Genomic DNA, 24,679 nt, shown 5'->3' with positions numbered 1-24,679 from the left:
AGCCTAGCTCACAGCAACTTCTAACTCCTGGGCTCAAGCAATCCTTCTGCCTCAGCCTCCCAAGTAGCTGGGACTACAGGCATATGCCACCATGCCCAGTTAATTTTTTGTATATATTTTTAGTTGGCCAATTAATTTCTTTCTATTTTTAGTAGAGACAAGGTCTTGCTCTTGCTCAGGCTGGTTTCAAACTCCTGACCTTGAGTGATCCTCCTGCCTTGGCTTCCTTGAGTGCTAGGATTACAGGCGTGAGCCACCATGCTCAGCCTAGTATTTTGTTTTGAGTTACAGGAAGGATGAGTTGCTATCAGGTGAATTGGGGAAGGTGGCATAGGATTAGGAGTTCAGTTTTAGACATAGTGAGGTGGAAATGTTTAGCTGGAAATAGAAACATAGGAGTCATTGGCATATAAGTGGTATTTAAAGACACATTTAAAGAACTCATCTGAGACAAGATGAGTTCACCAGGGTGTAAAAGTACACAGAGAAGAAGCTCAAAGTCAGAATCCTGCCTTCACTTCAACTTGAAAGAGGTTGGAATGAAGAGGAGAAATCAGCAAAAGTGAATGAGAAGGCTGGGCATGGTGGCTCATGCCTGTAATTCTAGCACTCTGGGAGGCCAAGGCGGGCAGATCGTTTGAGCTCAGGAGTTTGAGACCAGCCTGAGCAAGAGTGAGACCCCCCTCTCTACTAAAAAAAAAGAAATAAATTAGCTGGACAATTAAAAATATACATAAAAAATTTGCCAGGCATGGTGGCGCATGTCTGTAGTCCCAGCTACTTGGGAGGCTGAGGCAGAAGGATCACTTGAGCCCAGGAGTGTGAGGTTGCTGTGAGCTAGGCTGACGCCACAACACTCTAGCCCAGGCAACAGAGTGAGACTCTGTCTCAAAAAAATAAATAAAGTGAATTAGAAGAAGCAATCAGAGAGGCAGGAGAAAAACCAGGTGGGCATGGTGTTCTGGGGAGAGAGTGCCCGGGCCATCAGGGAACTGAGGTGAGGCCCTTGAACCTTCCAGGGTATTGGTGACCCTTCCCTCTGGACCTGTTTTGTTGTTTTGTTTTTATCTTTTTCAGAAGGGGTCTCACTGTGTTGCTCAGGTTGACCCTGAACTCCTGGGCTCAAGCAATCCTCAGCTTCAGCCTCTGGGGTAGTTGAGACTACAGGCGTGTGCCACCATGTCTGGCTTGGACTTACTTTTTATTTCGGCATATTACGGGGGTACAGATTTTAAGGTTTCAATAAATGCTCATTTTCCCCCCTCCCCCCACAAGTCTGAGTCTCCATCATGACCATCCCCCAGATGGTGCACATCTCACTCATTATGTATGTACATACCCGCCCCCTCCCCCCTCCCACCTGCCCAATACCCTATTACTGTAGTACCTATGTGACCACTTAGGTGCTGTTCAGTTAATACCAATTTGCTGGTGAGTATATGTGGTGCTTGTTTTTCCATTCTTGGGAAACTTCACTTAATAGTATGGGTTCCAGCTCTAACCAGGAAAATATAAGATGTGCTATGTCACCATTGTTTCTTAGAGCTGAATAGTATTCCATGGTATACATATACCACATTTTATTAATCCATTCTTGGATTGATGGACAATTGGGCTGTTTCCACAGCCTTGCAATTATGAATTGTGCTGCTATAAACATTCGAGTGCAGGTGTCTTTTTTATAGAGTGTCATTGGATCTTTTGGGTAGATGCCCAGCAATGGGATTGCTGGATCAAATGGTAGAATCACTTGTATCGCTTTAAGATATCTCCATATTGAAAATGCTCTCCAGATGTGAAAAAAAAATAAAAATTAAAAAAATAAAAAAATAAAAAAAAAAAGATATCTCCATATTGCTTTCCACAGAGGTTGGACTAGTTTGCAGTCCCACCAGCAGTGTAGGAGTGTTCCTCTCTCTCCGCATCCACGCCAGCATTTATTGTTTGGAGATTTTTTGATAAATGGACTTACTTTTTAATTTGGTGAGCACAGGCACCCCAATCTATCATATAGCTCTCATTGATCTCCCTTTCCCCTCCACACACACAAAGAACAGATAGCTATCAAGACTGTTTATTGAGCCAGTAGCTCTCCCTTCTGCACTGGAAAGCCTAACCCCCAGCTTCCCACTTAGGGCCAAATGGAGTCCCCTGATCCAACCCTAAGCTCCTTCCTTCTGCCAGGCTTCCCTGCCACACAGCCTTGGCCTTCCCTGTTTGCCTCAGGGGCTGTTACTCCTTTGATTCCGCATCCTCCTCGGACTGTGTGATGCAGGTCATCTGATCCGCACTGTGAGGGCCAAAGGCAAAGCTCGCATCGCTGCAGCTTCTGTTATGGAGGTATAATGCTGTGGGCGGAACAGCGAGCATGAGCCGGGAGCTGGCTGCATCTGCGCCCCAGCTCCCCTCCTTCCTCGCTCACTTCTGCTGATGTTGACTTTATTGTCCGCCAAGATGTCCGCCTGAATGCTGTCCATTTTCATGTACAAGTCCTCGGGGTTGCTCTGAGGACAGGAGCAAGGGGGACTGGGCTGGGGTGTCAGGGCAGTCTGGGCTTGGAGTTGGGTGTGGACAGAGGGAAGTTGGGGGTTTGGGAGTGGGAGGGTGGGTGGTGGGTAGGCTCCCAGCCGACTGAAAGGACAGGAAAGGGAAGAGGAAGACAGCGAGTGGAGGAGCCCAGGCCAGGGCAGTCCCTCCTGTAGCTGGTGGCCAGGCCCATTTTGTGCGCGTGGTGTGCACCAGGGCAGGGACCCTGAAGTGGAGGGCCACCATACTGTCTGAGCCAACAACTGCTTTTGCGGTGGGCTGGGGAGGGAGCACTTACAAGGAAGAGCTGGTAGAGTTCCTCCCCCATGGACTTGTGCACGTGCTCCTCCACCACTGGGAACATCTGCACGAAGTACTGCGGAGGCCGGGAGGGGCCGCGTGACTGTGCCTGCCCACCCCCCTCCTCCCGCCCCGCCGCCCGCCCGGCAGCGGCCAGCGCACCTCCAGCGTGAGGCTGGCCAGCCGCTGGCTATTGCTGTGGTCCGTGTTGCCCATGGCGACCATCAGGCTGTGCACCACGCGCAGGTTCAGCAGCTCCTCGGCGACGCTGAAGTCTCTGCGCGCCAGGACCCTGGACCGGGGGTTTAGTCTATGGCGACGCCTGGGGACTCTCCTGCTCCCGGGGCCCACGGGCAGTGCCAAGCCTGGCTGCTGCAGCCACCCACTACCCGCTGCCCGCTTACCCGATGGTCTTGGCGGCTGCGGCCTGCTGCAAGAACATGGGCAGGTGGGCGGTGAGCTGGAGAACGGAGGAGTCTGGGGGTGGGGAGCGGCCGTGAGGCAGGAGCCACCCCCTCCCTCTTCCCAGGCAGCCCCATCTGAGCATGTCCCTACCCCTGAGGATCTTGGACTGCAGTTTGGAGGTCTCCTTGAGGGATGGCATCAGCAGCGCCACCAGGCCCTTGAGCAGCGCCAGGCGCACTTCGTAGTTGACCAGGTCCTTGATCAGCTGGATGGCTGGGGGAAGGGCAGAGATGGAGAGGCCTGAGGCCCCGCCCAAGCTAAGAGCCCCTTGAACCAAGTCACTTTTCTTCACTCTGTCCTCTTGCTGACCTGTCTTAGCATCTTTTCTGCCCAGCACCGTGCAGGCGTAGGGGGAGCTGGGAAGGTGACACTTCGGTTGAAGAGGAGGGGGGTGAATGGGGAGGAGGAGGAAGAGTTGGATGGTGAACACAACCATCGAGATGGCCCAGAGATGTCAGAGATGGAGGCTGATACTTCCCTTTGAAAGAAGCCAGGTTTCATGGCAGCGGGAAAGACTGGGTCTTGATTGATTGATTGATTGAGACAGAGCCTCACTCTGTTGCCCAGACTAGAGTGCCATGGCATCATCATAGCTTACTGCAACCTCAAACTCCTGGGCTCAAGCAATCCTCCTGCCTCAGCCTCCCAAATAGCTGGGACTACAGGTGCTCGCCACCATACCTGGCTAATTTTTTCTATTTTTAGTAGAGATGGGGGTCTTGTTCTTGCTCGGGCTGGTCTCCAACTCCTGAGCTCAAGCAATCCTCCTGCCTCAGCCTCCCAGAGTGCTAGAGGGCTAGGTCTTTAAAGGGAGACAGGGCCTGGCACAGTGGCTGATTCCTGTAATTTCCAGGGCTTTGGGAGGCCCAGGCCCGCAGATCACCAGGAGTTTGAGGCTGCAGTGAGCTATGATGTCGCTACCGCACTCTAGCCTGGGCAACAGACTTTGTCTCTAAATAAATAAATAAAGTAATGGGAGACAGGATGAAAAAAGGGGAGGAGTGAGAGGGAGACAGAGCAAGTGGGTGGGGGAGGTGTGGCAGGAAGTGCGAAGTGAGGGAGCCATGTAGGCGGTAGCTGAGAGAAGCTCTTTCTCACCAAGCGTGTGAAGCCTTTATTGGCCAAGGCCCTGTGCTAAGTATCTCTCTGAGGCTCACCGTAACCAAATGAGATTAGCTTCCTCATTTTACATTTGTGGTAATGAGGCACAGAAGGGTGAAGCCCTTTGCCTAAGGTACACAGCAAGGAAGTGGTAGAAACAAAGGAGGGAAAGATTTGGTTAGGAAAGAGGAGGGGACTAGAATTTATAGAGGGAATTTCCTGCAGGGCTTTTCTGTAGATACTTTCTAGTCATTCATTCATTCCAGCATTCGCTCAGCCTTTCCAGGCATTTGAATGCTTACCGTGCAAGGTGCTGTACTGGGTGTTGGGGAATTCATTTGTTCGACCAACTTTCCCTGAGCATGACTAATAGGCAGTGACTCTCTCTCTCTCTCTCTCTATATATATATATATATTTTTTTTTTCCTTCTCTTCCTCCCAAGCAGCAACACTATTGAAACCATCTTTACAAATTAATAAAAAGGGGTACAAGGCAAGAACTGTGGTTAGGGCTTAGCTAAAAATAATGATAATAATCAGCCACTGTCCCCCTATTTACTTCTCTATAATTGCCACTCTGAAGCCACATAGCTGGTGGTCAAAAAGATTTTTAGCTTTCTCCATAGATAATATCACCTTATTGAAACCTAGGGGTAGTTTCTGAGATATCTTCCAGCTCTGGCATTCCAGTGGAATGCCTGACCCACCCAGACCAGTGGCCCATACTGAGGAACTGACTCAACTGATCTTGTGACACCCCACCCAAAAACCTGGTCAGCAAAGAAGACAATTTCTACAATCCTATAGTTCTACTCTGAACCCAGCCAATTAACAGATTCAATTGCCTACACCAAACTGTCTTTAAAAACCCTGGCTCCCAAATTCTTGGGGAGGCAGATGTGAGAAATTTCTTCTGTCTTCCCACTTAGTACTATAGAATAAACTCTTTGTCTTTCTCTGCCTTAAACCCTGCTGACTCAGCCTATTGCCTTCCTCTCGGGCAGCGGGCAAATGACCTGGTTGGGCAGCAACAATATTGTGACAAGCGCTATGAAAGAAGTTAAAAGAGGCGGGGCGTGGTGACTCATGCCTGTAATCCTAGCACTCTGGGAGGCTGAGGTGGGAGGATCACTCAAGGTCAGGAGTTCGAAACCAGCCTGAGTAAGAGTAAGACCCCATCTCTGATAAAAATAGAAATTAATTAGCCAACTAAAAAAAATATAGGAAAAATTAGTTGGGTATGGTGGTGCATGCCTGTAGTCCCAGCTACTTGGGAGGCTGAGGCAGCAGGATTGCTTGAGCCCAGGAGTTTGAGGTTGCTGTGAGCTAGGCTGATGCCACGGCATACTAGCCCGGGCAGCAGAGTGAGACTTTGTCTCAAAAAAGAAAGAAAGAAAGAAGTCAAAATAGAGGCTGTGGGAGCACCTGGGAGGATGGAGGAAGGCTACATATTTTTGTAAAGAAGAGAAATGAACCATATGGAGGCAGAGCTAGAAGGGGCAGGAGGACATGGTAAGGCAATGGTATACTAGGGTAAATGCTACTCTCAACACATGTGCTTGCTATATGGAAGACAGGACATGTGCTTTCCCCAGCTCAGGGATTAAGTGCGTATCTCTCTATTTACTCCCAGGGGAGACAGGATTTAGGGAAAATTCTTGGTCCTCTGCTTAGCTCATTTGCATCCCAGAATGCAATGCAGGACACCAAAACTATTACCAGGATTATCTGTTTGAACAATGACAATTAGCCTTTTATTTCCTTGTCTGGAGATTTTTACCCAGTAAGGTCATGTTTGGGACAATTCTCTACAGTAGAAGAAAAGCTTTTGTTGGTAGGTCCAAAGGCACCACAAGTGTTCGGGGACCAGCCAATATGTGCGAAGCCGGGCACAAAAACCACAAACATACTCTGGTTTCTCTTCAAAACGAATAAATCTTTCGCCTTTTACTAAAGATTTCCGTGGAGAGAAACAGTTCTGAGTTGGTAACCAAATTTTTTGAAGTCTTGCTTAGGCAAGGCTAAGTATATGTTCTATGAAAAGCAGACTTTTGGCTGATTGGTCAGAGTGCTATGACTAAAAGGCAGCAAGCATGCCTTTTAGTTCCTTTTTCTTCCCTTTTAGAAAGGGAGTCTTGCTCTCTTTCCCAGGCTACAGTGCTGTGATGTCATCCTAGCTCACAGTAGTCTGAAACTCCTGGGCTTAAACCAGCTTTCTACTTTATTCTCTGAGTAGCTGGGACTGTAGCACTATCATACCATGCCCGGCTGACTTATTTTTCCTATTTTTAGTATAGACGGGGTCTTGCTCAGGCTAGTCTCAAACTCCTGAACGCAAACGATCTGCCCGGGCAGTGCTAGGATTGCAGCCGTGAGCCACCGCACCCAGCCTCTCCTTTGCCTTTTTTTTTTTTTTGAGACAGAGTCTCACTGTGTTGCCCAGGCTAGAGTGAGTGCCATGGCGTCAGCCTAGCTCACAGCAACCTCAATCTCCTGGGCTCGAGCAATCCTGCTGCTTCAGCCTCCCGAGTAGCTGGGACTACAGGCATGCGTCACCATGCCCGGCTAATTTTTTCTAGATATATTAGTTGGCCAATTAATTTCTTTCTATTTATAGTAGAGACAGGGTCTCGCTCTTGGTCAGGCTGGTTTCAAACTCCTGACCTCGAGCAATCCGCCCGCCTCGGCCTCCCAGAGTGCTAGGATTACAGGCGTGAGCCACCACGCCTGGCCACTCCTTTGCCTTTTGATGCTTCCTTAGTTTCTTTGAGTGTTAGGCTTTTCTTTCTGGGTTCTCATCATTCCCTAGATTTGGGTCTGGTAATTCCCCACTGTACTGTTCTACAATGCTATTAAAGAGATTATAAGTTTTTTTCTTCTAGATATTTTACTAGTTAGTTCCAGGAGGAAGACTGGTCCAAATTGCCAAGCCTACCACTGTCAGGAAGCCTTCCTCACCTGGCTGTTGCTATTCATTCTTCTAGACTCCATTCAGAAATCAACTTTCAGGAACCTTTCTGGCCCCTTCTCCCCCTGCCTCCACTCTCTGCTCAGGAGTAGATGTTCTGTGTCTCTGACCCCACCGTGCTGTTCTCTTGCCATAGATCACTGGTCCCATCCAGTGACGGTCTGTCTCTGCACTGGCGTATGAACTCCAGTGAACGTATCTGACATCTCCGTTTACCCCGAGCCTCAAACCATTGCAGGCACGCGATGCATGCTCCATAAACTGCTGAAAAGAACCGACTGGATCGGCCACTTTAGTCATGGCAGCCTAGGATCATGCTTGGAAACTGCCAGGCTGATGGTAGATGACTCCAGAGGAGGCTCTGCTCTGGCCACTGTGTTCCTCATCCACACTGAGCTACGGAACCATTCTCAGTTCTGACTCTTCCACAGGCTGGAAAGCCAGGACCACTACAGCCCTGGCCCCATCCCCCACGGCCAACTTTGCGAGGACTCTTTGAAGCCAGGACCTCATACTTCTTGGCCAGCCCAGAACTGAGCAACACTCCGTGGATGCTCGCTTCAAATGAGCCAGGCATGATGGAAAGTGAAGGGTGGGGCCCTTCCTCACAGTGGGAGGCACAGGGTGCCTGGAGAAGTGGCCAGTGAAGGGGACTGCATGGATCCTCAGAGCACACAGAACAGGTCTCCACAAGAGACTGCTTTCAGCTCTCGGGAAATTTACTTGTCTAACTCCAAACAAACATAGGCTGCCTAAAAGTGAACATGTGCTGGTGATTTATAATCTTGTCAGAAAACTGTCATTGACAATTACCCACAGAGCAGTGGTCTGGAAGGCAGAGGCTGGGGAGAGAGGCAGCAGCCCATCCTGTGTTTTGCACACTGCACCCTCAACTCTCCTCTTGTTCCTGAGCGTGGTGCGTTGCAAACACTGTCACAGGGTAGGGGAGCTGACTTCACGCCAGGCCTCAGAGTGCCTTTTTAGCAGGAAAAAGAGAACTAGTTTGGACTGGTGAGTCAATCTAAGGAAAGGCACAGAAAGACTACCAACAGATAACCTGTGTACTTCCCCAAATGGCCCTTGTGCCTGATCCTGGATGCCTCCCACCCACCCCCAGGCTCCAGAGCCATGGGGCACACCAGAGGGCCTGGTCCTAAAGCCCCGCACACAGCCAGTTTTGTCTCATCCTGATTTTCCCAGTTACAGAATCAAAGATTTACCCCTAGATGAAGATCTTTAAGGACACCCTGTGTTAGCCCTTCCAGGGCTTGTCAGCATTCTGGGGACAGACTCTACAGTAGACCCTTTCCTCTGTGGACCTTCCTGATTCAGAAACAGCTGCTTCATTCAGAAACACCCCCTATGACCATCCAGCCACTGCTTCTGGTCTGCCCCTTTTGTCCACGTCTTCCAGAGTAGCCCTTGCAACCCTGGCTGCCCACCACTCGCAGCCTCTGGTTGCCCAGATGTAGTTCTAATTTGGAATCACAGATCTGGTAACAGTGTAGAGGGAAAGAGGCCAGCCCTGGGAAGGTGCAGAGCACCCCAATCCCCTATAGCTTCCCCAAAATACTCTCATCGGGACACAATTGCAGCCTCAGATACTTCTGGCTGCCTGCACTGGCTGATACGCAAAGTCCCCAAGTTTTTCTCACTTGCTCTGCTATTGTTTGGTTACCAAAACCTTTCTTCCCTCTTCTTGAATTAGTACAGCTCATTTTTTGGATACAAATGGTTTGGCTCCTCCTGGTATCTGATGACGCTTGGCTTTGTCAGCTGTAGCACATTCCTCATTAGTAGCTGAGCTCTTCCCAGGCACAAGCTGGCAGCACCTTTGTGCCAGGACATCCTGGGCCTAAGAGAGCTCGTCTTGCAGCAAGACATGACTTGGTGGACATTCAGGGTAGAAATGAATGGGTAAAGATATTTTTATGAAATTTCCCTGACCACAAATAGCATTTTCTGCCTGCGTAGGATCAAGTAAACCAAGAGAAGAATATCCAGTTCTGCCTATTCACTTTACACTAAATGCTTGATCTTTCATTAATTATGTATCTGCAACACTTGTAACTCCTTGGAAAAATGAAGATTTATTCACTGAATCATTTTTGATTGGGTTTTAAAATTCACAGCTGTCACTGTTTACACCCAAAGCAAAAGTGCTGGTCCCTGCCCAAATGTCTCCACAAGAACCCAGCCAGTTACAACTCTTCAGATGTGCTAGTGAGCACAGCAGAGTCATTCAGAAAGCAAGGGGCAACAAGAGACTACCATTGTGCGCAGCTTTGCCTAAAGCTTGTGGCGCTATTAACACCCAACTGTCTTAAATTTAAGCAGTTGTTGATTTATTCATTGATTCATTCATTTATCCAACAAAAGACTTATTGGGCATCTTCTCTGTGCCACGGATCTGAAGAGGACTAAGATAAATCACTGACCTTAGGGACATCACAATCTAATGGGGGACAACAATAAAGAAACTGGCATTTAAGATACAGTGTTACAAGGGCCATGGGAGCACAGAGGAAGCCAGGCAGGGTGATGCAGCTGAAGGAGTTGGGGATGGAAAATCAGGAGGCTTCCTTGGAGAAGGTGACACTTGAGTTAGCAAAGCTATGGGGCAAAGGGAGGGGCTGAAATACAGAATGTGGCAAGTGCCAAGTTAGATAGTACCACATCACATTTGTGGCCAGGCAAGCAAGGGAGGTCTGGCTAGGCTATAGGCTGTTAGGTCAAGGGTCAGAGCTAAGCCTCTAGAAGTAGGCCAGCCCCAGCTTCTGAAGGGCTTTGCATGAGCCAACAACCCCATACAGCAGGCGTTTTCTCATGTTTCATTGAAACATGAGAAAACTAAGACTCAAAGGTTGAGTAGCTTGGCCAAGATCAAACAGCTAATAAGAAAGACTGTCTGATTCTAAAGCCCATATTCTTGAGCTCTGCTGCCTCCACACTGCAGGTGGACTAGGAAAACAGACTGTGTGTGGACACTGCACTGGAGCAATGGAGGCTGGTTCAGAGGATAGAGCCGGTGAGAAATATGAAGACCCGAAGTACAGCAGTGGAGAATAAATGGACAAGAGGGAACAGATTTGAATATTGACAAGTTAGAATTAACTGATTTTGTTAGAGGTTGGTAGAAGGTGGGAAGCAGGAAGAGATGATGATTACCCACATTTCCAGCCTGGGTGGCTGGGTACTTTTCATTGAGATTGGGACCTTGGAGAAGGAAAGCTTTGGAGCTGGAATATCAGGAGACCACTGGTGACATCCAACGGGAGATGTTCAGGAGGCAAATGGAAACATGAGTCTGAAGCTCAGGAGAGTGGTCTGAGCTGTAGAGAGGTCACTCAATCGCTCTTTCCTCCACTTACAATATGGGGTTAATAATAGTGCCCACCATAGCAGCTTGTTGTGAGGATTAAATGAGTTAAGAGCAAGACCTGGCATAAACATTTTATAAAGGTTAGCTACTACTGCTTCTATCATTATAGGTGGCAATTACAGCCGTGGGAGTGGATGACGTACCACAGACAGCAAAGAAATAGAAGAGGACCTGGGATTGAATGCTGTTGCAAAATCAACACTGAAGGGACTGGTGGAGGAATAAGAATGTGCAAAAGGAAGGATGAGGGTATTCAAGGAGGGTGTGATCAGGAGGGCTTGAACATTTGAGAGTTCAGGCCTGATGAAGTTGGGAGCAGTTCTGCGGGGCCCATGCTCATTCGTTTGACAGATAGTGATCGAGCATGTGCTAGGTATGGCGCTGGTGCTGAAGAAACTGCGCCAAACAAAAGTGGTTGTCACTCACACTCTAGGGAAACTTCGATGGTGCAAGAGGAAAGATTCATTCCTCCAATCCAAAGAGAAGCTAGAGAATCTACAGCCTGTTCACACCATAAGAAACCTTGATGATCACTTACCTGTCTGTGCAACTCATTGAATAGATGAAGAAACTGAGAATGAATGACCAGAGAATCACAGTGAACAGAGACAGAGCTGTAGCAGCAGGCTTAGTATTCTTTTGGCAGAGGGAGCCTTAGAAATGGCATCACACCTGGGAACTGTGCCTATTCCATATTCCACGCAGCCATTTCCAAGGCGCTCACAGCACTGGTGAGGTTTGTTTTCTGTCTTTGCTCCTAGGGCCTTGTCCTGATTCCTTCTCTGCGCTCCAGACAAGACTGCCACCTACTGGCCACATGTGAGAAGTGCGCTTCCACGCTGTGGTTTTCTTCCTTTCCAGCAGGGCACCAGTGTGCATGTTCGGTGTGTTGCACCGTTGTAAGGAAGAGACCAGTGTCACGCATCTTCCTGACCAATTACATCCTGTTTCTGAGTCCTGTACATCCCGATACCTCTTTTACCACATACTGTTCAAAGCCCAATGTTGAAATAATATAAAAATATTAACATTAAAAATATGTTATGCACTATTTTTTTTAGAGTGAATGGCAACAAAGTAATTAATGTTATATGCTATGGTGGTATATGTATTTCTGGATCAAGAATTATTATGATCTTGCCTTTGCTAAGACAGAAAAGAAATACTATGGTGTGTCTTCCACTAGTATCTGCTCTTCCAGGCAAGTTTCACCCAGTCCAACCAGCCATGCGCTGGTGCTCTGAACAATTCCTGAGACCTGAGTCAACCACCACTGTCCCTAAAGGGGAGGCAGTATCAAGCAAGGGCAGGACACAGATGTTTTGAGGGACAGGTAAATTAGAAATAAGTTTTCCCCCAGGATTTTCTACTTAACTCCCCTGGAAGGCTGTCTTACAAAGTTTTATAAATGCTGAATAAAGTGTCACAGTTGAAGTGCTCATATAATTTTGGGGAAGTAATGCTTCTTTTAAAAATAGCCAACAGATGTTTATGTGAAAGTCTCCTTTAGTGTCAGAGTCTTGTGACAGTTGTTCAATGAAGTAACACAGGACAGGTGGCCTCTTATACAGCAGGGAAGGGTGGAGCCAGGTCAGCTGAGAAGAGCAAAGCAAAGGCACAGTTTTATGAGGCAAAAGTCATAGCTTTAAAAATGAGAGCTTGGAGTTTTGCTAAACCCTGTGAAGGGCATGAAGCTAAGAAAATTATTTTAAAAATATGGTTTACCATAATATTAATGATGTTTTCTGTCCTTAGGTGTTTTTTGTCAACATTGTGAATGTATACTAATGCCACTGAATTATGCATTTTAAAATGGTAATTTTATGTTATGTGAATCTCAATTTTTTTTTTTTTGAGACAGAGTCTCACTTTGTTGCCCAGGCTAGAGTGCCATGGCATCAGTGTAGCTCACAGCAACCTCAAACTCCTGGGCTCAAGTGATCCTCCTGCCTCAGCCTCCCGAGTAGCTGGGACTACAGGCATGCGCCACCATGCCTGGCTAATTTTTTCTATGTATATTAGTTGGCCAATTAATTTCTTTTTTATTTATAGTAGAGACGAGGTCTTCTCTTGCTCAGGCTGGTTTCGAACTCCTGACCTTGAGCGATCCTCCCGCCTCGGCCTCCCAGAGTGCTAGGATTACAGGCGTGAGCCACCGCGCCCGGCCGTGAATCTCAATTTTTAAAGTACTTTTATGAGCTCAGCGCTGTGGTTCATGCCTGTAGTCCCAGCTACTGTGGAGGCTGAGGCAGGAGGATCACTTGAGCCCAGCAGTTTGAGGCTGCAGTGAGCTATGATTGCCTTACTGGACTCTAGCCTGGGCAATAGAGTGAGTCCTAGCCTCTAAGAAAAAAAGAAAAGAAAAACAACAAAAATATACTTTTATGAAAAAGAAAGATGTAAATCAAATCTGTGATGAATTTCTAAGTAAATCATATTTTTAAGAATTATCAACCTAAGTAATTTTATACAACCAAGAACCTAAGAAAATTAACAATGAGGGCCGGGCATGGTGGTTCATGCCTGTAATCCTAGCACTCTGGGACGCCAAGGCGGGTGGATTGCTTGAGGTCAGGAGTTCAAAACCAGTTCAAAATTAACAATGAGGTCCTTACCGCCATCTCTCTAGGTCTTGGGAGGGTGGGGGAATAGGTATCACACATAGACTTGTCCATGTCTGTCCTATTTGGTCACTTAGGGCCACTGTGTCCCTGCACTAACATCTCTAGAGGATTCCAATCTGTTAGTCCAGTAATTTGTTCAGCCATTAACCTTGATGTTGTACTTTGGGGCTGATAAGCCGTACTTTCAACTTCGCTCTATGAAACAGGATCAGTTTTTTAGCAAGTCAAGTTAATTCCAGCTTCTAGGTCAATTAGACAAAAATTTTATCCCCCAAATGACCATTTTCCAAATTCATAAACAGTTCCAAAAAATTTACCATAAACTTGTTTCTTATACATACTTGTTAACTTTTCAGCAACTTTTATTAGATGGTATGGTGGTTTTAAAAATGCATCCACAAAGTTTACAGTATGTTTCTTTTCAAGAGGTGGAGCCTAACTCCCCTCTTGTATGGGCCGGACTTACTGACTGGCTTCTAATTAATAGAATAAAGCAGAGTGACAGTGTACAACTTCTGACATTAGATTATAAAAGATACTGGGGCTTCCTCCTTGTTCTCTCTTTGTGGGTCACTCGTTCTGGGAGAAGCCAGCTGCCATGTTGTGCGTTCACTCAAGCAGCCCTATGGAGAGGTTCTCGTGGTGAAGAACTGAGGTCTCCTGCCAATAACCAGCACTAACTTGCCAGGTATGTGAGTGAGCCACAGTGGAAACGGCTCCTCTAGCCCCAGTCAAGCCTTCAGGTGACTGCACTCCCAGCTGACATCTTGATTGTAACTTCAGGAGAGACCCTGAGCTAGAACCACTCAGTAAAGCTGTTCCCAGATCCCTGACCTACAAAAACTGTGTGAGATGATAAATGTTTACTGTTTTGGTATTTCTTTTTGAGACAGAGTCTCACTCTGTTGCCAGGCTAGAGTGCTGTGGTGTCAGCCTAGCTCACAGCAACCTCAAACTCCTGGGCTCAAGCAATCCTCTGCCTCAGCCTCCCAAGTAGCTGGGACTACAGGCATGCCCCACCATGCCCGGCTAATTTTTTCTACATATATTTTTAGTTGGCCAATTAATTTCTTTCTATTCTAGTAGAGACGGGGGGTGGGGGGGCGGTCTTGCTGTTGCTCAGGCTAGTTTCAAACTCCTGACCTTGAGGGATCCGCCTGCCTCGGCCTCCCAGAGTGCTAGGATTACAGGCATGAGCCACCGTGCCCGGCCTGTTTACTGTTTTTAACTACTAAGTTTTGGGGTAAACTGTTATACAGCAAGGTAACTAATATAGATGGTCTGATTTTAACAGCTTTTGTATATTTATGCAAAGTTTGAATATATTTTCATTTTGTCTTCATAGCATTTTGAGGAATCTTCATTTGTCTCTGCACAAGCTCTCAGTAGTGCAGTGGCAGGGAACAGAGGCAGGCAGAGGGGACCTGGCAAGGGAACCTGCCGGAGCTTGCTATGCTGCATGGTCTAGACTGTCCCCCTCAAGAAGATGGCATGGGGACAGGGTGGGGCAGGGAAAGGGAGGCGAAGGGGCCAAGAAAGCTCAGAAAGGGGATACTGAGGCAGATGAGAATCTGAAGTCCCCAAGAACTCTGAAGTTCCAGCTTCTCCTAGCTCTTAGGCCCGACTAATACAGCCAATATGAACTGCTGTAACTTTACACATATTTGAAGGAAACATGCTTTCAGTAAATTAGTAATTTCGTAAATTGGCCACTCAGCAAATTGTCATTTGGCCAATTGATTTTTGGAAAGCATGCATTTGGCAAATTAATTTACAGTGAATTAGTTTGCTTCTAATTAAGTCATACATAGTAATTTTTATGTTCTTAGGTAATAATTTATTTGTAAAAGATACTAATATATTTATATACACACACGTTTCAAATTCCCAACAGAATTCATTAATTTCTTCTTCCAAAAAATTTTTCTATGGCTTTGAAATTTCTCTTCTCTAGGGAGGGAGCCCAGTGAACAACTACTTCCGTGGCTGTAGACTGCTAGTTCCGATACCACTAATTCCTGGAACAGCAATCCTCTCTGCGAGGAAACTGCCATTTTTCACTTAAAAGCGATTATAGATGGAGATAAATTCCAGGCAGGACCACTTTGGAGAAGTCCTCCCTTCATTCTGATTTTTGGTCTCTTTGGTCAAATGGGCTCATCATTAAAAGAAATTCTAAAATCTTAATTCTATGATAAAAAAAAAAAACAAAAAACAAACCTAAGAAATGAGTGGACACAGGAGTCAGTCCTCTTTCCCTGGTTATTTTTACTTCAAAGTGAAGGAGGCAACAAGGACAGACAAGCAGAGTGTCTCCTGCAGGGGGGACTAGACAGCAGGGTATTCCCAGGGTATTGAACACAAGGCTCCTTTGCCCACCGCTCCTGCGGGGACACATGGACTTGGACAGACATAGAGCCATCACCACATATGTCCCCCAGGTCCCACATAGCCCACTGTAGTGACTTTATTTATTTTTTTGAGACAGAGTCTCACTGTGTTGCCCGTGCTAGAGTGCCGTGCTGTCAGCCTAGCTCACAGCAACCTAAAACTCCTGGGCTCAAGCGATCCTCCTGCCTCAGCCTCCTGAGTAGCTGGGACTACAGGCATGTGCCACCATGCCCGGCTAATTTTTTTATATTTTTAGTTGTTTGGCTAATTTCTTTCTATTTATAGTAGAGATGGGGTCTTGCTCTTGCTCAGGCTGGTCTTGAACTCCTGAGCTCAAGCGATCCTCCCGCCTGGGCTTCCCAGAGTGCTAGGATTATCGGTGTGAGCCACTGCACCCGGCCCACTGTAGTGACTTTAAAACTTGGCCACAGAATTATTTGACCCTCTTCTCATCGAGGTGTGGGGTCTTTCTGTTTCCCTTGAATCTGGGCAGGAGGTTATGTTGTATGATTATATGTAGTAAGGTCAAAAAAAGGCCATATAACTTTGGTCTAGAATGTCTTAGAAGCTTGCTCTTGGCTGCCACCTCTTGGAACCCAGATGCCAAGCTTGATGAAGCCAAGGCTACACAGAGAGACCACGTGAGGGTAATGCAGTTGACAGTCCCGGCAGAGTCCCATGGTAACAGTGGAAGGGAGGCTTAACATATCTAGCTCCATTTTGCTGCTGATGCCCTCCGGCTTAGCTCTGCACCTAGGCTAGAAGAAAGATGGTAACTGTTCCTTTCCCCAAACTGCCTTCTGGGGAGATAAGAAAAGTAAACACACAAGTAACAATGCTAGTTAAAGATTTACAGGAACTTCAGGACCTGACCTACTCATCCAAAGTGAACTGACCAAGAGCAAAGAAGCTGTACAACCTCCTCAGACCCTTACTGACACTGAGGTCTGCAGTCCTTGGTTACCTCTTGCAACCTCCCCCTCCCCTTAGTATAAAAAGGGGCCTAAAGTTCATACTAACCTAAAATGATTCTTTAGGACACGAGCTTGCTGTTTTCACAGTTTTCTGGCTTTCTGAATAAAAGTCACTTTTCCTTGCCCCAACACCTTGTCTCTTGATTCGCTGGCTGTCCTGAGTTGAGTGGTATGAGCTTGGACTTGGTTATACCACCTCCAAGGCCCTAAATGATCCCAGCTCTCTTGTGCTACCCAAGGCTGGGACTAGGGGGAGGCACTTGCCTCAGGGGCAAAATTTAAGGGAGGTGGGATCAAGAAACTAAAAAATTAAAATAAATACTATTTTGATGCAATATTTTAAAAAAATTAAAAAAATCAATGCAAAAAATTCATTATGAACAATATCTCAAAATGTCCAGTGTAGACAGGATCAGTAAGAGTGCCAAATGGGCCATACCAGAGCTTAGAGCACAAGGAAAAGTCAGTGCTACTGATCCTCCCTGGCTTCTTGTCCCAGCTGTGGCCCCAGACATCCTGGAGCAGAGATAACCCATCTCTGTGGTGTCCTTACAAATTCCTGAACTCAAGGAATTTGTGAACACATAAAATAGTGGTAGTTTCACGGTACTAAATTTGGGGTGGTTTGTTACACGCAATAGATAACTGGAAGAACCTACAGCTCTAGAGTCCTTACCGTCTCCTTCCTTCTTCCAAGAGCCTTCTCTTTCTCCTCTTTCTCCATATCCTCTTCCTTGGTCTTAAGAACTCAAGAAATAAAGGGTCACTTTTTTTTTTTTTTTGAGACAGAGTCTCACTCCGTTGCCTGGGCTAGAGTGCCGTGGCGTCAGCCTAGCTCACAGCAACCTCACACTCCTGGGCTCAGGTGATCCTTTTGCCTCAGCCTCCCAAGTAGCTGGGACTACAGGCATGCACCACCATGCCCAGCTAATTTTTTCTATATATTTTTAGTTGTCCAGCTAATTTCTTTCTATTTTTAGTAGAGACAGAGTCTCGCTCTTGCTCAGGCTGGTTTCTTTTTTTTTTTTTCTTTTTAAATCACTTTTTAAATTTTATGTGCTTTTTTTTTAATTCTTTCTTACCCAACATAAACTTTCACTATCAGGCTGTTTTCAAACTCCTGAGCTTGAGTGATCCTCCCACCTCGGCCTCCCAGAGTGCTAGGATTATAGGCGTGAGCACCGTGCCTGGCCTTAAAGGGTCACTTAAGACACACAGCCTCCCCTTAGCCATTAGGACTATGGTTGGACATCTGGACTGAAAAAACTAGGTATTTCAAATTCTATTCTCAATACAATGATTGTCAGTGTACATCAGGGCATACACAATTCATTCATGCCAATTCATTCATTCATTTATTCAACAACTATTTAAGGACCTATGTTTGCCGGCACTGTTTAGACACTGGTGTATAATGGTAAACAAAAAAAAAGATGTCCTTTCAGCTCTTCTGGAGCTGACTATCTGGCAGAGAACAGACAGTAAACAAGTGATTTCCATAGGCTGTAAGTGTTAGGGTGTGATCTGGTGGAGAGGGTCTGCAGTGGGTGGTGGGAGGGAATGGGGAAGTGTTAGAAAGGGGAGTCGCAGAAGGCCTCTCTCAGAGGGGATATCTGAGCTTACATTTTAAGTTTGAGAAATTGTCCATTGTTGACCTAAAATGTATAAGCTGAGGCAAATCAATATATGTAGAGAGTTTATTTGGGCCAAACTTGAGAATTGGAACCTGGGAGCACAGATTCAAGTTTCCCTGAATATACATTCCAATTAGCAGCAGTTATAAGTGGATTTCTAAATGAAAAGAAGAGGCAGTCCTGAGTTGTCTACTAATAATTACATTAAAGTAACATAAGTAGCCTGGCATGGTGGCTCACACCTGTAATCTCGGCACTTTAGGAGACTGAGGTGGGAGGACCGCTTGAGGCCAGGAGTTCCAGACCAGCCTGGGCAACATAGCAAGACCTTTTTCTATAAAAAATATTTTAAAGTTAGTCGGGTGTGGTGGCATATTCCCGTATTCCCAGCTACTCAGGAGGCTGGGGAGGGAGGATTGCTGGAGCTCAGGAATTTGAGGCTGTAGTGAGCTATGATTGCACCACTGCACTCCAGTCTGGGCAACAGAGTGAGAACTTGGCTCTAAAATAAATAAATAACTCAAACAACATAAGTGATTGATTGGCTACATACACAGATTCCAGCAACTTGAAGATAATGGGTGAGGCAGCTAGTCAGGAACAAAATGACTATAAACAATTGCCCCCAGGCATGGGTGGAGGGATGGGGGGGCAGGAGCGGGGCATGATTAAACCCCACAGGCATGCCTCTCTGGGCCTGATAAGTTTTGCATACCTCACTTAGCCTAGACTGTTCTGAGCTATTTTTCTTTTCTCATCAATCCAAGGTTCTGGGGCAAGAGCCTTCCATGCTTTGTAGGCCATGGGAGGTATGTGGATTTCAGCCTGGGTGCAATGGGAAGCTAAGGAGTGATATTGTCTAATTTATATTTTCTAAATGATCATTCTGGCTGCAGTGGGAGAATGTGTTACAGAGAGACAGAATGGAACCAGAGAGTGGATTAGACTAGAGTGATCACAGTGAGGACAGGGAAGGTAAGTGGAGATAGAGCCTAGAAAACTTGGTAAGCATGGGATGGGGTAGGAGATGAGAGAAAGAAGGTAATCTGGTATTAGACCTACATTTTTTTTTTTTTTTTTTTGAGACAGAGTCTCGCTTTGTTGCCCAGGCTAGAGTGAGTGCCGTGGCGTCAGCCTCGCTCACAGCAACCTCAAACTCCTGGGCTCGAGTGATCCTTCTGCCTCAGCCTCCCGAGTAGCTGGGACTACAGGCATGTGCCACCATGCCCGGCTAATTTTTTTTTTTTATATATATATCAGTTGGCCAATTAATTTCTTTCTATTTTATAGTAGAGACGGGGTCTCGCTCTTGCTCAGGCTGGTTTCGAACTCCTGACCTTGAGCAATCCGCCCGCCTCGGCCTCCCAAGAGCTAGGATTACAGGCGTGAGCCACAGCGCCCGGCCAAGACCTACATTTTTAACTTGAGCAATTTGGTTGGTGGTTGAGATAGGGAAAACAGGAGGAAGAACAGCTATGTTTTGGCCATAAGTTTCATCCACGTGGAGATTTCAGGGAGAGATCAAGGGCAGAGATACAGATATACAGATTTCGTGTGTGTGTGTGTGTGTGTGTGTGTGTGTGTGTGTGTGTATACATATATAGAGAGAAGACAGAGAGAGAGAGAGAGAGAGAGAGAGAGAGCATGAGAGTATTTAAAGCTATGGCCCTAGACAAAATCACTTAGGGAGAAAGTGTAGATAAAGATAAAGAGATGAGAGGTAGGCTGACCCAAAAGTCTCATAGAGAAATAGGAGAAAGTACCAAAGGAGACTATGGCAAAACCAGCCGGCAGGAGGGAAACTTGAAGAAAGTGGTATCTCAGAAACTAATAGAAGAAAGCGAGGGAAGAGTCAACTGGGTCAAAAACAGCTGAGAGGTCAAGCAGGAAGGAAATGGAAAAGTGATTAGCTGGAGGAGAACTTGGGGTCAAAGAGGGATGTACATCCCTAAATGCTATAATTTTACCTTTTTTGGGACAACATTTTAAAAATTTCTTTTAATCTATAGATTCCCAAGGACGGGCTCTTTTTTAAGATGGGAGATACAGAGCATATTTCAGGTCATGGAGATGAACCAGCAGAGAAAAAGGGAGAGGGTAGCTGCAGAAGTGAAGTCTTAGAGGGAAAGTGCTTCAGAGAATAAGTAGAAGAGGTGGCCTGTGATAGGAACAGGGACACTCTGTTGTGATGGGAAGGAGAGCAAAGAATGCAACTAACGTGACCAATGGGTCCGGCAGATTGGTAGATATGGTGGTGGGAAGATGGGGATCTTGATGACAAAGGAGGTGAGGCTGGCGGGTGGCTCCTCCATCACTGACACCACCCCCTGCAAAGCAAATGATCATCAGGCATCCTAAGCCTCTCTGCCTCCTGTTCTCCTGGACTCTTCCCTAGGAATTCCACTTTCCCTGCAGCCTTCCTGGGGGAAAGGATGTCAGCACCCACCCCCCACCCCCCACATGCAGCGTGGGAGGTAGAGTGGACATTGCCCTGACCCTTCATCCAAATCATTCATTCTTCTCCTCAATACAAACAAATACACACAAGCAAACCCCCAGTATTGGGCATAGTTCTTGGAACAACACAGATATCCAACAAATATTTGTTTAAAACGACAAACCCTGTCCTTTTCAGGTCAGTCCATGTCACCCACTCACTCTTCTCTTCACTGTTGTCCAGACTTCTCTTGGTCACAGGCTTCTCTAGTCTCTTGTCATCCTAGTGGGGCTCCACCTTGCCATTGCAATTTTGTGTACTCAAACTCAAAGAATTTATTCTCTGATCCTCTCCAGTCACCCATGGTCAGGATCACATTTAAGACCTGTCAGAACATTCCTCCCCTGACTTGGGAGGAGTTTCAGTGGAAGCTGAATGTGTGCCTTATTCTGTCCCTTAACTTCAAGCCTACACTGATCACGGGAAACAGTTGCCCTAGTGGACAGTCATTACATACGAATTCTCTTGTTGGGAAATAGGCTAAGAGACGTAAAAAGTTTCAGGAGTTTTGCAGGTCTTTGCCTTAAAGAAATCTATGGACTTGTTAGTTCACAAAATAGAAGCTACTTCCAATAAGGCGGGCATTGTCAGAGGATGTTTACAAAGCAATGTTTCTTCTCTTACTGCCAGTCATCACCTTGAGCTTTTTTGCAAAGCAAAAGCTTGGTTTGGGCCCCTGGTGGAAAAGCTGATTAAAATGCCTGCCCAGCAGATAATGTGCAGCTAAAACTATCCTAGACCTCAAGGCTATTCCTGCTTCACTCCTGACTACATGTCTCTGTGTTTAGAAAAAGTAGATTAGAGTAGTATATAGACTCAGTGTTCTCATTTTATACATTTTATATTTAATTTGTATGCTCAGATAGGTCTGTTTCTAACTTAAAACTTATCTCAAAAAACTATATAACCATCTATTCATATAGATAAAATTAAATAAAATTCCCTATAAAACCTCAAAAAGTAAACTATATACATAATTCTCTAACAAAAGACAACTATTTACTATACCAATAAATACTAATTCGAGACTTCACTTGGGGTCTCAGCCTGTGAAAAGCTAAAGACCCCTTGACTCCCCCATCTATTAAACTACTCTTTGTCTCCGTCTCAATCATTTCTCCATCTATAATATATCATCTCTTTTTTTTTTTTTCATCTCTTTACTTATTATTTCCACATCCCTTACAACAACCTGCCTTGGGACCTGTTTACACTAAAAAAATGGCCAATTCCTGACATTTTCTATATTTCAGGTTACATGAAGATTTTTTTTTTTTTTTAGAGTTCAGTAGTATCATCATAGCTCAATGCAACCTCAAACTCTTGGGCTCAAGTGATCCTCCTGCCTCAGCCTCCTGAGTAGCTGGGACTACAGGTGTGCACTACCACATCTGACTAATTTTTTTAGTTTTTGTAGAGATGGGCCTCCCTATGTTGTCCGAGCTGGTCTTTTTTTTTTTTTTTTTTTTTTTTGAGACAGAGTCTTACTTTGTTGCCCAGGCTAGAGTGCCATGGTGTCAGCCTAGCTCACAGAAACCTTAAACTCCTGGGCTCAAGTGATCCTTCCGCCTTAGTCTCCCAAGTAGCTGGGACTACAGGCATGCGCCACCATGCCTGGCTAATTTTTTCTATATATTTTTAGTTGTCCTGCTAATTTCTTTCTATTTTTAGTAGAGAAACGATCTTGCTCTTGCTCAGGCTGGTCTCGAATTGGTGACCTCGAGCGATCCTCTCAACTCAGCCTCCCAGAGTGCTAGGATTACAGGTGTGAGCCACTGTGCCCGGCCTCCAAGCTGGTCTTGAACCCCTGGGTTCAAGGGATCCTCCCACCTCAGCCTTGCAAAGTGCTAGGATTACAGGTGGGAGCCACCATGCCCAACCTGAAGACTATTTTGAAGTATCTGGTTCATTCAACAGACATTTCTTGAGCACCTGTTATGAGTCTGGCATACCTGAAATTGTTTGTTTTTTTGTTTGTTTGTTTTTTTTTTTTTTGAGACAGAGTCTCGCTTTCTTGCCTAGGCTAGAGTGAGTGCCGTGGTGTCAGCCTAGCTCACAGCAACCTCAATCTCCTAGGCTTAAGCAATCCTACTGCCTCAGCCTCTCCAGTTGCTGGGACTACAGGCACGAGCCACCATGCCCGGCTAATTTTTTATATATATATATATGTATTAGTTGGCCAATTAATTTCTTTCTATTTTTATAGTAGAGACGGGGTCTCGCTCAGGCTGGTTTTGAACTCCTGACCTTGAGCAATCTGCCCGCCTCGGCCTCCCAGAGTGCTAGGATTACAAGCGTGAGCCACCATGCCCGGCCTTGAAATTGTTTTGATGTGCACAGTTTCACTGTTATCACATGAGTATACATCTAACCAAAAAGGCAGTGACCAAGCATCACTTTCCTGCTGCCTCTGCCACAGTGTTACTTGTTACTGAATAAATGCAAAGGGGTTCTAAATGGGGACAATGTTGGAAGAAACTGGGGCCAGTCCCAACTCTGGAGGAGTTCATCAGCATAAGCTATTTTTTCCATAAATTTATTCAATAAATTTCTACTGAGCACCCATTACGTTCCAGTTCCTGAGGGGAAAAGATGAATCAGACCCAGTCTCTGCCCTGGAGTTGCTCAGAGGTCTGGATGAGACAGGCATACAGGCGAGTAATTGCTAATGCAGTAGGTATGTGCAGCATTCACTCACTCATCCATTCCACAAATGTGCTAGGGGCTGTGCTGAGGATACACATCATTTTGGAGGCAACCGCTCTAATGAAGGGAAGTCCTGGAGGGGAGGTGGGGCAGGGCGGTTCAAAGGAAGGAGGGCTGGCTGTCATTCAGGCAGGGGTTGAAGGCAGGGTCAAGGAAGGCCTTAGAGAAGAAATTCGTAAGCTCAGAAGTGATGGATAAGTAGGAATGGTCACATTTGCCGCATGAGGTGGGGTGGGGAAAGTAAGGTCTCAGTGCCATCTAATCTAATCTCTTTTGCTCCAGTGCCAGTGACAACCCTCTGCCTCTGGATCTGACCCTTACTTAAGCCCTTCTACCAGTCTATCCCCTTATTGGCAACTCTTCCCTAGCAAGGACACTATGCTCCAGGTGGTAACAGATTCTAACATAGCATTACTTCTCAACATAGAAGGCCCACATATGCACATGGACCTGCAAGGGTCAAACAAACACAACATTGACAATGCTGCTGAAGGAATAATATGAGTGACATTCAGCTTAAACTCTGCTGTCAAAATTGTCTAAGCTGGAAGTGAGCCTCTAGAGCTTTGCTGATCTTTTCCTGCTCCTTATGTCCCTCCCAGGCTGCCTGGACCTGCGGTTCATCTTAACATCCCAGACACAGAAGTCCATTTGGTTTGGATCCAATTAGCTCTGTAACCTTGGGAAGAATACTTAATCTCTCTGTGCTTCAATGTTTTATCTTTTTTTTTTTTGAGACAGAGTCTCACTTTGTTGCCCAGGCTAGGGTGAGTGCTGTCAGCCTAGCTCACAGCAACTTCAAACTCCTGGGCTCAAGCAATCCTGCTGCCTCACCCTCCCGAGTAGCTGGGACTACAGGCATGTGCCACCATGCCCGGCTAATTTTTTCTATATACATTAGTTGGCCAATTAATTTCTTTCTATTGATAGTAGAGACGGGGTCTCGCTCTTGCTCAGGCTGGTTTTGAACTCCTGACCTCGAGCAATCCCCCCGCCTCGACCTCCCAGAGTGCTAGGATTACAGGTGTGAGCCACTGCACCCGGCCAATGTTTTATCTTGAAAAACATAAAAATACCTATTTCCACTATTCACTCATTTGAACATTTGAAT

At 46.2% G+C, this 24,679-nt stretch overlaps 1 protein-coding gene and 1 non-coding gene across 3 annotated transcripts in view; one reads left to right on the top strand and one right to left on the bottom strand.

Annotated features, from left to right (window-relative positions):
* Nucleotides 1-2,058: 2,058 nt before the first annotated feature.
* Nucleotides 2,059-24,679, bottom strand: part of ARMH1 (armadillo like helical domain containing 1) — a 51,530-nt gene continuing 28,909 nt past the window's right edge. For both annotated transcript variants that reach the window (XM_012775952.3, XM_012775951.2), the window contains exons 8-13: nucleotides 3,382-3,504; nucleotides 3,231-3,303; nucleotides 2,989-3,118; nucleotides 2,825-2,902; nucleotides 2,423-2,504; nucleotides 2,059-2,348 (exon numbers count right to left, since the gene is read on the bottom strand). In XM_012775952.3, the coding sequence (XP_012631406.1) occupies nucleotides 2,233-2,348; nucleotides 2,423-2,504; nucleotides 2,825-2,902; nucleotides 2,989-3,118; nucleotides 3,231-3,303; nucleotides 3,382-3,504 (602 nt within the window). In that variant the 3' untranslated portion in view covers nucleotides 2,059-2,232. The remainder of the gene's footprint in view (nucleotides 2,349-2,422; nucleotides 2,505-2,824; nucleotides 2,903-2,988; nucleotides 3,119-3,230; nucleotides 3,304-3,381; nucleotides 3,505-24,679) is intronic.
* LOC142869680 (U5 spliceosomal RNA) lies at nucleotides 6,299-6,415 on the top strand. Its single transcript, XR_012918254.1, has one exon. It is a non-coding gene; the product is annotated as a U5 spliceosomal RNA (small nuclear RNA).

The sequence above is a fragment of the Microcebus murinus genome, chromosome 2 (assembly GCF_040939455.1).
Source record: "Microcebus murinus isolate Inina chromosome 2, M.murinus_Inina_mat1.0, whole genome shotgun sequence".
In the NCBI taxonomy this organism is placed as follows: Eukaryota; Metazoa; Chordata; class Mammalia; order Primates; family Cheirogaleidae; genus Microcebus; species Microcebus murinus.
Note: the sequence above shows the minus strand (reverse complement) of the source record. Positions and strands in the feature narration are given on the sequence as shown.